Source organism: Sinohyriopsis cumingii, chromosome 12 (assembly GCF_028554795.1).
Source record: "Sinohyriopsis cumingii isolate HCF-2022 chromosome 12, ASM2855479v2, whole genome shotgun sequence".
In the NCBI taxonomy this organism is placed as follows: Eukaryota; Metazoa; Mollusca; class Bivalvia; order Unionida; family Unionidae; genus Sinohyriopsis; species Sinohyriopsis cumingii.
In genome coordinates this window covers 27805067-27821143 of record NC_142972.1, presented here as the reverse complement: position 1 = coordinate 27821143, position 16077 = coordinate 27805067, and the positions used below count along the sequence as shown (strand labels likewise).

Below are 16077 nucleotides of genomic sequence, written 5' to 3'. Positions count from 1 at the left end.
TTGCGAATTTTGATAGATCGACGTCAGTCACTTCTGCTTCCTTCTTCCTGTAGATAAATCTCCCGTAAATATCAACCATGATATTTATCTATGGCATATTCAAATACGATTCTATGATACGGACCAGATGATTTTGAAATTGCGTCGAGGACATCAATTGATTCTGGGCCGCATATCGGTGGATCCATTAACGTCTGCGTTGGAAGTGTCGAATACCAAATTGGAATATTTAACTTTGACACGTAATTAATAAATTCCTTCGGTGGAGCTAGTCCATACGAGTCAAAGTAAACAACTTCGCGAGGATTAATCGCGTAGGCGACCCAATGTGTGCCAGGGCCGGTATTTGAATCGAGATTTATTATTCCTGTCTCGGTGGGGTTTGGTTTTTCTGGTAGTTGATCCCGCATAAATACGCCTCTGAAAAATTTTATTTTTTTATTCTTTGCTTCGTTGAATAAATCTAAATTTGAATAGGCCGTGCTAATCTTAGACCGGATCCATATGGGGGGCGTCTTAGATAAAGGCCGCTTTCTCTTTTTTTTACCATATCGCCCTCCCATTACTTTGTGTACTAGTTTGTCGCCTACAGCTCCGGCCGCACCTAATCCTATCGCTTTTGCAATTGCCGGAAGAGCCCCGGATAATAATCCAGGAATAGCAGCTAGGAAAGGGAAAATTCCGCCAGTTTTGACCATGTCTCTGATGGCACCTATACTAAGATTCACATGAACGCCGGAATTAGTTAGCGACAGTTTGTTAGGCCCGCCCTGAATTTGATCGTTTTTCAGGGTTAATTTCACACCGCATCGCTTTGCTGTTGCTGTTTGGAGTTTTTTCATCTGACCCGGGGTCAGAGTTACGCTGACGTGTTCGTATGGCATATTAATAATCGTTTAATCTAAATTTAGAAATCTTAAAATCTTCGATTTTAAAGTTACATTTTCTCGACAGGCGCGTCGATGACTCTCATTCTACCACTAATTCCCTCCAAGATCATTGTTCTATCGCTGAGAATCAACGCGATTGCCCTAGCTGGTCCAGCTGTGTTAATTCTGGCTTTGAAATGGATATCAACGACAGATTGTTTTACCAAATCGAGATGTTCCAGGGAAAAGTAGTAGATAGGATAGTGAGTATTAAAATCTAGCTGCGATATTTGCAATCCGGTATCGATATTTTGATCGCGACCCATGAAACACAACAAGCGATGATATGCGCGGGCCGTCGAGTAATTTTCAAAATCAATCGATATTTCCTCGGATGGCTCTTGTTGCCCGTTTATCCTTAGTGATACGTTTGTTGCTGCGAATTTGTCAAATATCATGTGACTGGAAGTTTGAACATATCTATTTGCGTTTTGAAGAGCCACGAAGATGTGTCTGGGTGCCGAGACGCCTTGTTGTGACGCAATTCGCCAGGTAAATATTCCGTTAATATTAACGTCGATAGAGTCGGTCATGGTTGTTAGCCAGGACATAACAGACTTACCACTTTGATTCATGAATGACAATAATTTTTCCTCCTCAAGCATCGACGGAACTATCGCTGGCATCCACAAAGTAAATTTGGTTAGTAATATTTTGCCTCGATCACCTACACCCGCACCTGCTTCTCGCCAGATGGCTCTGTCATTGCCCGTGTCATCTCGAACAAAAGAAATCGTGTGTTTCGCTCCGTAAATGACTTTCCTGAAGTGCCTGCAAAATCCAAAAATATGAGATAGCGGAATTGCACAGGAAAATCTTCGATCATCTCCCTTTAACATTTTTTTTCGTATGTCAAATCCGAGGTTGTAATTGTCATTGGCGCCGAGCATTACACTAACGTTTGTGGCGTCAGCATTATTAGCGGCATTTCTCGGTACACCGATGTTATACGGGAGATGATCAGCGTGATCAGAGTTATCCTTGGCAAACATCATACTAGGACCAGCCGATCTGGTAAAATCATCCGAGTATCTAGCTAGGCCTATTATCGTCGTTGCTATATCAACGTTGCCCGTGATTGACTCGATTTCTCTTCCATCGATCATGTAAGTGGCACTCTTGAATAATGCCATGATGCCGTTGTTGACAAATCCGACTTTAAAATCTGCGCCATAGTCGGTATTATCCGCCTTCTTAATTTCCCCAACAACTTCGATATACGCCTCAGATGGAATAAAATATCTTGTTGTATCGTGAACTTGAATTTCCAAGCGATTAATCGCATTTGGTGTCACTGTGTCGTACGAGAAATACTGGAAATCATGCACGGATGTGTCTCTACCTACAGGCTCGTCCATGTCGAACACTTCGTTTGACACTTGTGCGAACATTTATTATTAAGAATTTCATCTAAAACGAAGACCGCTGCCCGATATGAAACTTGTGTTTGCAACTTCCTGTGCTAGATTATTTGCGAAATTTGTGTTAGCAACTTCCTGTGCTAGGTCATTTATTTTTTTATTTGCTGCATCGTTTATAGCTTTACTGACATCGGGGGGCATTTCGCTGGTGCTAGGTAATTTGACGGGCTGCTTTTTTTTACACACCAAATTTGATATTTTACCTTTGACAAAATCGAAGCCTTTACTGGCCAAATTACCAATACCAGAAATGACAGTCTCGCCAATCTTTCCTATTGCTTTTGATGCAATTTGCTTGGCTGCGGGTCCTATTTTAGGGACTACTCGCGTAACGAGGCTTCCAACAATATCGCCGAATCCATTGCCGTGAATATATTTGTATACGGACAATCAAGAGTTAACTATGCGGACCTGTCTAGGTCTGCATTGATGTTTGTGAACAATCATGTTATTTCAATTATGTTGTTTTAATCGATGAGTTCGTCAACGAGCTCTTTATAAATGTGAGAGTTAATAACACCGCCACGAAATAATCGCTGACGAATATCTGAGGCCTCGTTGATTATTTCATGAGAGTTATTTCCGGCTCGTTTTCCTCCGATTAATATTTCGAGGCGAGATACATTGTTGACGACACTGTCAGGGCAAATGGTATATCCGCTTCCTATTTTTGTATTTTGTGGTGGTGGCATACCTGGGGGGGGATCTCCCCCGGTGTCGCGGTTTTTCCAGGATATTGTGGTGATGATAATGATAATCGTTTCATTTTCCTTTCTTTGTATTCATCGACCTCCCCTTTAAAATTTGAATATCCGATATCGAGTAAATCCATCGGTTTTCTTAAACTACCAAAATAAATTAACTGCGGCCATGTTCCTGGTCCGAATAAATCAAAGTACCTTTCTTTCAAGAAAAATTTTCTATTTTCTGGAGAATAATCCGCAGCAACAACTAATCTTGTATATTTATCATCGAGCATATCGATATTGTCTTCTCTCAAATATTGATCGGCAGGTTTACTATAATCAATTGATCCTGAACGAGATGCAATTTCTTCCTCAGTTAATTCTTCTTCCAATTCCTGTGGTTGAATATCTTCTTCTTGTGGTTGAATATCTTCCTCCTGTGGTTGAATATCTTCTTTTAATTTTGCTTTTCTTTTCCGTGAAGATTTAGCCTTTTCTTCTTTCTCCTGTCGTCTTTTTTCTTTCGCTTGTTGAATTTCTTCTTTCTTTTGTCGCCTTTCCTCTTCCGCTTGTTGCATATTATAATTATACGTTTCCTTTGCGGCTGTTAAAAATCTTCTGTAATATGGATCCATTTCTCTCGCCTGTGATTTTCCCGAGTAAACTTTATATAACATATTATACCAATTTTCACGGTTTGCGTATCTTTTTTTCCCTATATCAGTCAGATATCCTCTTCGAATATCAAAATAATTTTCCGCAAATTCACCAAATTGATCTATATTACTATACAACGTCGAGAGCGGCTGTGATATTATTCCCCATCCCTCCTCGGTGAAATTTTCTCTTAAATTCTCGAGATGGAACGCTTTTCTTCCTATAGGTGGTTTTCTTCCTCCAGGTTTTCCTTTACTTATTTTAAAACCAATTGCAGGGGTTCCTCCTCCTGGTTGTTGCCCGTGTTGTTGTGCTAGTATTGCTAGTCGTTCCGGTAATACTCGTGAATGTTCCTCGATACCTCTCAACACAAGAAGAATTCCACGTTTCCTGATATCCGGATCGTCCTTGTCGCCAAAAAAGACTCTTTTGGTTACTTCGGTAACTGGCTTTAACCATTTTGACGATATCTCGGTAATTCCATATTGCGTATCTTCGTGTGCTCGGACCTTTTCCTTGAATAATTTTTTTACTGGAATAAGTTTCTTTAGTGCCGCTAATTGTTCTCGCGCTAATCTAGCAGAATGAGGCTCTCCAACTGTACTAGTTTTCGAACTCATATTATTTTCAAGTATATTATTTTAATGTGATGTAAAATTGGCCAAAAGCAGCCCCGCGTTGCAAAAAATTATTCCCTTCATTTATTTTTCCTGTCCTTAACGCTATATTTACTAACACACCGGCGCGACCAACCAATGCACTTGGTCTGAAATGCACGAAAATTAGCTTCCGTAGAAGGCTTTATTTTTTAATTCTGAGGCTTCTACGGAGAAAGTTCTCGTAGGAAGGTTTATTTTGGCTGGACGCACTGGTCTGTTCAACTTCCCTGCTGCTTAAACACCAGAGATTAATTATTGCAGAGACCAGGCTGCAATGGCAATTAAAAAAAACACTGCCACAGGCAAATTTCCTCTGGTGAATTTAACAGACATCTGAAAAAGATGATATGTGCTTGTTTTGCACATAACACACCAAGGACAACATGAACTGCATGAGGAATTGCATCATAGTGAAAATTCTTCACTCTAAGAAGGAAGTGTGCAAATCAAATGGATGGTACATTTTTCAGCACACAAAAAAGCAGAACAATAGCTATGGGTAAGCAATTGCTGAAAGTAATGTTAATGGCATAAGGTACATATTTACCTTCATATTCCAATACAAAGCTTGTACCACATCATTTTCAAAGTTGGACAAATAACTGTACTTTATTTAAAAAAAGAGCCTGAAAACAGATAACACATGGAGCTCTTACCTTTTCTGTTTCTTCATAATGAATGCAAATGCAGGCAAGAAGAGACAGAGACAATGTGATTAAGGTAAAGTTTGCATCTACCAAGAAATTGACCAAGGCACGGGTAAGCTTTTTCATATCTTCCTGCAATAGAAACAAAACTTCATTAACTATTAAATAAATAAACACACACACACACACAGACACACATGCAGAGTAAATTTACGCGCCTTGTGCTAAAAGACCACTGCTAACTATGATGTTTTCAAGCCCAAGACTTGTAAATTTATCAAAGACCATGTATATTTATCAAAGACCATATAAATTTATCAAAGACCATGTAAATTTAAGCATTTTGGTATGCCTCCTGACTGGTAAAATTGTGCTAGCCATCCCTATATTAATGTATGATACATAATTGCAAAAAAAGCAAAGTTTTATATTGTTCCATAATTCTGTTGACTGTTCTTTTCACCTTAGAGGCACAAGTTTTAAATTATCTGCCAAACTGAACCATAAATACTAGCAACTGCTTTGGAGGCATGAAAAAACAGTGAAGGACTAGTGGATTTTTAAACCAACAAGTCTCTTAATTTTTTTGGTGTTGATACTGTGGGTAAACTAATTTTAATTACATAATACTAACTGTCCAGAGTGGCAGTCCAAAGAAGGTTCTTAGTGTGCTCCAGTATGACCTAAGAAGTGTACAGAGCAAAATTCCTGTGGGGGTTGAGCAGCTCTGGACAAGGATAATGTATGACTAGATGTTTTAGCAACTGCCTTCTATATGCAATATATCACAAGTGGAGACAGAGGTCCCTCCTTCAAAATACTGAAGAAGGATGCTGAGAAAAAATCTGTGATATGTGAGGCTATGATGATGAGCAAGTTAGCCTTATGTTCCATTGACTCCAGAATCTTGACTGGAAGACAGGCACATGTCCCGATGATCATGACAATGATTTTGTCCAAGGATGTCAGGTCAGTGCTAAATGTTGGTGAATGTATGCGATACCAGCATGGGGAGAATGATGCTGGTAAGCTGGCTTTCCAAATAGGAAGTCTTAGTACTGCCATAGTACCATATTTTATCAGTCAGGCAGGCAGGAATTTCTTTAACCTTTACTGATTGGGAAAGGAGTGATGGCTGTTCGTCTTCAACTTCCAAATCCAGTAAAACCTTGACCTTATAGCACTGGCTTGCAGCTGACAGGCTTGGCAAATCTGAAATCAGATGAACTCCATGGCTACTTTACAACTGTATTCTGTACACTCCACACATGTCAGCAGCATGAAAAAACATCACAGAAGCAGGAGGACAAGGCCATGCCATCATATGAAATGCCAATAAGTGTGCTGGCTGTTTGGCTTAGCTATAGTATGGATGGAGCACACAGCTACTGGCTGGCTCCACTCTTTCCAAGACAAACAGCTTGGTTGCAGGCTGGATGGCTGTTTTGATAACTGCCTTATGGGTCTGTACTGTGAAAAAGAGAATTTGGCTAACCAGATCTCTATATAGCTCGGCATACCAGTTTTCGAGTGACGGATTCCTGGTCAGTAATTGTAGATTATGGCTGTATGGATGGCTTAACTATCTGGTTAACAGCAAAAACAGCATTATACAACCTAGACAAATGGCAAAATCAAATCATCCACATCTGAAAAATACCTCATACGTACAAACTTAATGACCCTAAGGCAATGCTGGGTCATGCTGAAGGACTTGCACCCAATGAATGCCAAAATAATGTAGGATACTCTCCCAACAACTCCAAGCCACTCTTGGAGGTTAGATCACTTTCTTTGTCTACAAACTGACATGTTTCTTCAAGCTTTTTTTGCAAAACCATGGACCAATTTCCTTCTGACCATTTCACACACAGAATGTAGTTGGAAATCAATTAATACTTTGCGCAAGGGTAATATTGATCATATATATCTGCACTGACTTTGACATATAATGTCTCCATTATTTAATCTGAAATGACAAGATCAACAACAAAAATTAATAATAACAACCCAAGTGTTCAGATTTCAGACCTGTCAAACCTAACAAGAACTTTTCAGTAGGGTAGTCGATTTATTCTGTAAATTACAGCAGTTTTCAGTAAATCGGAACAAAAAAAATGCATACTGCTATTGAAAAGTTGGAGAACATATATTTTAGTAGTTCTGAAGTTATTTTCAAGATTGATCAGCGGTGGTAAACAATATGTTCAACAAAAAGATTTGTAAAGTAAACTTAGACCTTAATTACCTCCAGTCATTTTCATAATACTTACAGCCAATCATTTTGATTGGTAGGTCTGACATCTAACAAAATCCACAAAGAAAAAGCACTTGGTGCGAAAGAGACATGAATCATATAAGTCTTTGCTGACTCTAGCACATAACAATGTCATTGTTCAATACAAAATGACAAGGACTAAATATCAGAAATAATCCAAAGTGTTACGGGAAGACTTTGTGCAAAAGAGACATATACCATACATGAACCTGTCAACTTAAAATCTTGCACAGGCGTTTCCTTATCAGCTGGAAATTGGGTAATTTACCTGGCTAGTTTTACTTTACACCTGGCTACTTTTAAAAAAAAACACCTGTATCCCTATTTGGGGGAGGTACCCCAAACCCCTGCCTACTATGGCAATTCACCCTCCAATTTTAAATATAATGGAAGGCCCTGCTTGCAAATAGTGTATTTGGTCATCATTATTTATCTGAAATGAATGATCAAAAATAAAAAATAACACCTGGAAAGTATTTATATGTAACAATAACCACATGTTACTTAAGCAAAATTACATGAGGTGTGCACCAGTAAACAACCAACAACGTCCAAGAATAATGACATGTTGGAGTATAAAGGTCAGAAAGCCAATGAATCCACAACTCCAAAAAAATCACATAAATATTAACAAAGTTTGCAAAATAATTACTGCAACGTGTAGAAAATACTGTTCATTCAATACTATACCATCTTTGTAGATGGATAGTCAATAATCCAAAAGATTAGCAAAAGCTAAATCTGGTCAACAACCACAGCCACCTAGTGGTGGTGAGGGGAGGTAAGGGAAGGGTTGGTAAGAGTTTCTTCCCTTGATCTACATGGACTATAGACAGGAAAGATGAATTTTTCATCTTTCAATGATTGCTGGATTTGAGAGGTAGCAGAGCTTTTTCTTAACATTATTGTGATATGGGAATGTATTCACAGGAGAAATGATTTTCCCCCATCAGTGAATGACCCTGAGCCTTTTGACCCCAAAATCAACAGACTTCCTTCTAACCCAACTTTCATCCACAAACTTTGGTGAAGGTCCATGGTTATGAACTGAACTTTTTGTGCAGAAACTTGTTCTTCTTTCAGTATGTGACACTGACCTTTACCATTTGACTTTAATGTCATTATGCTACTCTATTTCTCCATATGCAAGCCATCAATAAGGTTTGGTTTCATGTCTCTCCATATGCAAGCCATCCATACGGTTTGGTTCAGGTCTCTCCATATGCAGCCATCCATACGGTTTGGTTCATATGTCTCTCTATATGCAAGGCATCCATAGGGTTTGGTTCAGGTCTCTCCATATGCAAGCCATCCATAAGGCTTGGTTCAGGTCTCTCCATATGCAAGCCATCTTTAAGGTTAGGTTCAGGTCTCTCCATATGCAAGCCATCCATAAGGTTTGGTTCAGGTCTCTCTATATGCAAGGCATCCATAAGGTCTGGTTCAGGTCTCTCCATATGTAAGCCATCCATAAGGTTTGGTTCAGGTCTCTCCATATGCAAGGCATCCATAAGGTTTGGTTCAGGTTTCTCCATATGCAAGCCATCCATAAGGTTTGGTTCAGGTCTCCCTATATGCAAGGCATCCGTAAGGTTTGGTTCAGGTCTCTCTATATGCAAGGCATCCATAAGGTTTGGTTCAGGTCTCTCTATATGCAAGGCATCCATAAGGTTTGGTTTAGGTCTCTCCATATGCAAGGCATCCATAAGGTTTGGTTCAGATCTCTCTATATGGAAGGCATCCTTAAGGTCAGGTTCAGGTCTCTCTATATGCAAGGCATCCATAAGGTTTGGTTCAGGTCTATCTATATGCAAACCATCCATAAGGTTTGATTCAGGTCTCTCTATATGCAAGGCATCCATAAGGTTTGGTTTAGGTCTCTCCATATGCAAGCCATCTATAAGGTTTGGTTCAGGTCTCTCCATATGCAAGCCATCCATACGGTTTGGTTCATGTCTCTCTATATGCAAGGCATCCATAAGGTTTGGTTCAGGTCTCTCTATATGCAAGCCATCCATAAGGCTTGGTTCAGGTCTCTCCATATGCAAGGCATCCATACGGTTTGGTTCAGATCTCTCTATATGCAAGCCATCCATATGGTTTGGTTCAGGTTTCTCCATATGCAAGCCATCCATAAGGTTTGGTTCAGGTCTCTCCATATGCAAGCCATCCATAAGGTTTGGTTCAGGTCTCTCTATATGCAAGGCATCTTTAAGGTTTGGTTCATGTCTCTCTATAGGCAAGGCATCCATAAGGTTTGGTTCAGGTCTCTCCATATGCAAGCCATCCATAAGGCGTGGTTCAGGTCTCTCTATATGCAAGCCATCCATAAGGTTAGGTTCAGGTCTCTCCATATGCAAGCCATTCCTAAGGTTTGGTTCTGGTCTCTCATGTAGAACTAATGTTATTGTACAGAAACTATTTTCCTACTTTTGGTCACAATGACCTTGACCTCTGACATTTTAACCCACAAAAATCAACAGGATTCTTCTTACATCAAATGCAAGCTATCTACAAAATTTGATCCAGGGATATGATGTAGAGCTAATGTTATTGTGCAAAAACATTTGCATTCATTCAGTTACAGTCACCTTGACCTTTATCCTGTTGGAGCAACAACGTTGTTTTATATGCATATCTTCAGATGATCACCATAATATTTAACATGTTTCATTGCAATCTATCAAAAACTGAGGGATTGGTTCTGCTAATGAGATTGTGTACCAGATGGAAGAAAGGATGGGCTGATGATTTTTATATATCCAGCCTTTATATATTGGTAGTGAATACAGGGTGGGTATAAAAACTTGTGCTAGCTTAAAAACCATAACTATGTCTTTTTAGCCACAGGACAAAAATGTTAAGGTTGATAGAACAAAATTTCACATTAATGTATTTCAACTGAGTTTATGACAAATGAATGTTTTCCTTACATATTATATAAAAGACAGACAGTGCAAAAAATGGCTGTCAGGATGAAAGCCTGAAGCTCTTTTTGGCACAAATATGAATGTAGATATAGCAAACTAAAACAAAGTTTATATTCAGAAATATTCTGATGGATGCAAGGATTAAAAAAGATACTACATGAAGTATTCAAGCAGCCCAACTGTAAAAATGTGGATGTTTTAGAATTTGAACTGAAGAGGAGGGTGTTAATTTTGCTATTTTCCAAAGTTATGTAAAATACAAAGCATTCAAAATGAGAAAATACTCACCGTATTTTTTATAAAGGATTGGACAGCAAAGTTATCTCGACAGAGGTTCACCAGAATACCCATACATGGCACTGTCAAACTTTTGGGTGGGTTATATCTGGAAATAAAAAAGCTTTAATTCCATAACTGACTGGAAACAATGACTAGAAACTTTCAGTTATAACAAACCTGTTAATGAAGCTATGACCCAATCGCAAAGTTTTTTTGTGTGTAAATGACAGTAATTTTTATGACTCATGTCATGTGTCATGTTCATCACTTTGTTTTGTGTATTTGACATTATTTTTCATGACTCATGCCATGTGTCATGTTCATCACTTTGTTTTGTGTATATGACAGTATTTTTCATGACTCATGTCATGTGTCATGTTCATTTTGTTTTGTGTAAATGACAGTATTATTCATGACTCATGTCATGTGTCATATTCATCACTTTGTTTTGTGTATATGACAGTATTATTCATGACTCATTCATGTCATGTGTCATGTTCATCATTTTGATACAATATTGTCTAAGAAACTGACCAAAACACAAAGGAGCAGCACATCAATGGAGCACGAAGGTTTAAAGGTACCAAATATAGGACACAGCGGCCTAGTAGTAGTCCTCTTCCCGACACAAATACATATTAAATTACATGATTCTGGACAAAAAAGTGGCTAAGAAACAAAGCTAAACACAAAGGTTAATGATACAGTAATGGGAAACAAGTCACAGTGCCCAAGTCTCTACAAAAAGATGTTGTCCCCATGATGTAACTTCTGAGCTCTAAAATTAATGACCTGGGCATTTTAATCCCTATCTTGGAGAGGCTGTTCTTCATTTGGCAGTATTGGACTCATTAAGCAGGGTCACTGGTTCAGTACCACCCTGGCCAGCCTGGGTTGGTTGACTCATTGTCTCTCTGGAAATGGCATTTACTTTCCTAGACATGGCATAACCACTGATGAGTTAAAAATGTCATTAAAACCAACAACAGCAAAATGGCCTGGAGCCAACTGCATTTTTAAAAATGAAATGGTGTATTATGTCAACTCTGCAAAAACACACCATACAAAACTGAGTCTTAATAATCAAGATGTTAATTCATGTTTGCAGATTGCACAAAATGGCTTAGTGACCAAGGCAATTAAGAGTGCATTTGACTATATTTGAGACTCCTCACTGCCATCAACTACAGCTTTTCAAGCATGAATGGAACATCAGCATTGTTTATATCGATAGAATGTGGCATCATAAAACATGGACTGCACTTAAGACAGTAGCAATAAGAAAAACTCTTTGGACTGAACACTTAAAATTAAATTGTTCTGTGCAATTCTGACACATTTCAAATTTCTGTATGTGCTTTATTGTCAACTTGTTTGCATTAAAATAATAAGTTGCTTTTTTAGAGTTCTATCTTAATCCAATCTTACATGACTGCAAGCATCAGAGAAACTGAGCTTAACACAAACCCTATATTAACTTACAGAAAAGGCAGGCACAAATCACTGAACCATTAAATATAGGTCACAGTTAGTTTTAATGATATCTTAGTTTTACTGATGGCTGAAGCATCTATACACCAAATGTCATGAATCAACAAGCAGCAGGCAATAATATCTAAAACTGCTAATCCTAACATCAGTGCTGTTGGCAGACAAATACATGTTTATGGATCAACAAACAGCAGTAAAATTTATAAGATCAATCAGTGGTGTTTATTTTTATATTTATGTATCAGGATCACCTTTATCTGAATAAATCACACTCCACAAAGATATGTAGGTATATTTCACTTTATATATGTATATGACAGTAGATAACAAAATAAAACAGAAAAGGACTCTTACAAGACCACTCATTACTGTTGGATGACCTGCCACAATAAATTCTGAATTTGCCACTAGCCAGCACTTACTGGTAGTGGACCAGTGGGTAATGGACCTTATTATAGTAAAAGTCACATGGGTAATGTAAACACATTTACTGATATAAATTTTTAACTTAATTTTAGCTTTAAAATTTAATCATAATATAGTTCTTACAAAGTTTCTGACCTGCCAACCCTGTTGAGTCCATCTCAGTAAGGCAGCTGATTTCTTTCCGTAAGATTGACCAGTTTTCAGTAAGGTGTAACAAAATATCAATAACTGCTATTGTAAAGCTGGAAAACGTAACTAAAAGTTTGACACATTGACGATAAACATTATGTTCAACTGAAAAATGTGTAAACTATGCGTAGACTTTATTTACCACTAGTAATGTTGCACAAACTCTAGTCCAAACCCTATGCAAGCTCAATGGCTTTTTGCTATCTCTCAACTTTACATAATTCTTGGAAATTCATTTCCATTTTACATGACAACAGCAATCATATCTCCTGCCATGAGACATACTCATATTGGCACATGATGTCCAATAAATGTAATTGTATCCTTTCCAGCTTTTATTCACAAGAATCTGAATATTCCTTTTTATTCTCTTTGTTGATCATTAACACTTTTCTAGAAGCTTATTTTCTCTTTAGCCTTAAACATGCATCTCTTTCTGGACGCCATTTTTAAGAATTCTATAATGAAGAGTTTGATCATGCAGACGCTTCACATGAACAAATAGGTACAGTTTAAAGCATCTGAGGTGCTGCTGTAAAGTTAGTCTGATTCCCTGACTAATTTCACTCATTCTAAAAGAAATATGGATGAAACAATTATCCGGATTTTTCGAGAACGATTATTTTTCCAGTTTTTGCTAGTATGCTGTAAGTCCGTATTTTAAGGGTAATTTTCGTAAGACTTATGGCAAAATTGTAAGAGTTGACAGGTCGGAAGTCTATTCAATCACGATTTTTTTTGGTAATTAGCATTATAAATGTCAAAACAAAATTTCCAGAAGAAAATTATCAATTGCTACGGACTTTTACAATGGCTGTTTGCCATTAGACTGGGTCAAGAAAGTTGATATTGGATTGAATTATTAATAGAATAGGGGGAATCAACGAACACATGAACAAGAAGTCACGTGCATTTTAATTCATCTCTTGTGTGGCTGTTCAACATTGAATGGGATAGAGGAGTAACATGCAGTTTTCATAAGTACATTTTATTTTTAACTTGTACATATGAGATTTCTTCAAAATTATAAGTTAGCATAGAGTAAAATTTAACTAAAATAAATCTGAATTTTTGACAGCTGCATTTCTATTGTCTTTTATGTGCATGAAGTAAGATATTTGTAAGGACAAAATAGGTATTATTATGTATGAATTAAAATATAAGACATGACATACCATACATAAGATATATACAAAATTATACATAATTACCACCAATTTATTGGACTTGCATGCCATTTTTGTGGAGGGTTTTCCTGCAGGCGTTTTCCCAAGCTTTGTTTATAAATGACAACACTGTCACGTCTGTTTATATTTGTTGTACAACTTAGCAGCAAGAGCATTCCCTGTTACATCATAGCATGCAATAGATACCGGTTTAAACAGGATCACCCACCTTGGGTGACAAGATTAAAAAATGTTGACGTACATTATCACGAATTTGCTGTTAAGCTACTCTCAAGGAATTTATACAATAATCTTCAATGAAATTTTGACAGATAAGGAGCAAAATAAAGTGAATAAATGCCATTTAAAGGCATGTGTAATCAAATTCTCCAAAATGACACCTATAGCTGCAAAAAGTGTCCCAGAGCACATACATGACATATGTGAATTGTACTATAACATAAGCCCATGTAATGATTTAGCATTCAATGAAGAATAACTTGCTATTTTTTAATGTATGATGAAAACTGGATTAAGCTGAAACTAACAGGACTGTTGTCTTCAAGCATCAAAGGCCAATGTGTGGTACATATTGAATGTGTGCTATGTCAATGAAAATGTGGATTGAGTACATATTGCATGTGTACTATGTCAATGAAAGTGTGGACTGGGTAAGTGTGCTATGTCAGTGAAGTTTGGACTAAGTACATATTGCATGAGTACTATGTCAGTGAAAGTGCACTGGGTACATACTGCAAGTGTGCTATGTTAATGCAAGTGTGGATTGGGTTCACACTGTGAATTATATCAGTGAAAGTGTGGGCTGGATACATACAGTAATGTGCTATGTCAACGAAAGTGTGGACTGGGTACATACTGTAAGTGTGCCATGTCAATGAAAGTGTGGGTCCGGTAATACTGTAATTGTGCTATGTTATTGAAAGTGTGGACTGGGTACATAATGTAAGTGTGATACCTTAATGAAAGTGTGGACTGGGTTCATGCTGTGTGTTACGTCAGTGAAACTGTGGACTGGGTACATACTGTAAGTGTGCCATGTCAATGAAAGTGTGGGTCCGGTAATACTGTAATTGTGCTATGTTATTGAAAGTGTGGACTGGGTACATAATGTAAGTGTGATACCTTAATGAAAGTGTGGACTGCGTTCATGCTGTGTGTTACGTCAGTGAAACTGTGGACTGGGTACATACTGTAAGTGAGCTATGTCAGTGGAAGTTAATGGAAGCATTCACATGATATTTTAATGTCCAAAAGTCACTTAAAAACCATAAACCATAAAACCTCAAGTCACAGAAAATGTTTCTTTAGATTAAGCAACATAGCGATTATTACTAAAAGAAAACAAAAAATATGTAATGGAAAACATCTGTCTATAAGTCTATGTCCATGGTTAAAATTTGCTGTTCCTCAAGCATACTGCAAAAAATATAATGCATTGTAAAGCTGCAGCTTCACAGAAAATTTGGTAAAACACATCAATGTAACCTTGCAAAGATGCAGCTTTACAGAAAATTTAGTATAAAAAACATCAATGTATGCCTTGTAAAGATGAAGCCTTTACAGCAAATTTGGTAAATAAATCATGATTAGACTTTCTTCGTTATGCATTAAATCCAGTGTCACAGACAAGTATAGAAAAATGTTAGGTTTTGTGAAGGTAACTTGCATGTGTAAATATCTGAGTGCCATGGAAAAGAAAATATATTGCTAGGATTCAGTATGACAAACTTACACATGTTTCAGCAAGCAGTGGATCAGATCTTCCATATATGTCTCTTGAAAGTCCAGCCGATGACCATATGTCACCTTCTGTAGCAGATTAAGGGCCTGAAATAACAGAAAAATAAAGAATAAAGTAAAAACCAACACTTCTATGTACTTTATAACATCTTTTGACACACATTCAGAAGAAAACAAATGTTTTTAAAAATTACAGTTTTGTGCCATATTTTAAAGACATTATTTTTCTGTTGTATTTTTATTTTACAATTTTTTCTATCCTTTCTTGGGTGTCATCAATTGGTGACAGAATACACACAAGCAATACTCATGGATAACTTTATATATCCCAGTAGTGGTACTTGTTGATTGTAAAACAGTACTGTCATTGATTCATCTGACAAGTCTACCTCGTTATCAAACATTCTAAGTAGAGTGCTGCTTTTTGCCGTATTTTTTGCTTTCATAGGGCTGACTTTCCAAATTTGGAAAGGCCTGGACTGAAAAGTCTTCTTCTGCCTGGACAAAATTTGCAAAGCATCACATAAACTCGTCCAGCCATATGGTATTTAAATTTCT

General features: G+C 37.4%; 1 protein-coding gene across 1 annotated transcript in view; it reads right to left on the bottom strand.

The window, feature by feature from the left end:
* Positions 1-16077, bottom strand: part of LOC149786152 (protein CIP2A homolog L-like) — a 115598-nt gene that overhangs the window by 82728 nt on the left and 16793 nt on the right. The window contains exons 5-7 of the mRNA XM_089976505.1: positions 15512-15606; positions 10496-10592; positions 5009-5131 (exon numbers count right to left, since the gene is read on the bottom strand). Coding sequence (XP_089832631.1) covers positions 5009-5131; positions 10496-10592; positions 15512-15606 — 315 coding nt within the window. The remainder of the gene's footprint in view (positions 1-5008; positions 5132-10495; positions 10593-15511; positions 15607-16077) is intronic.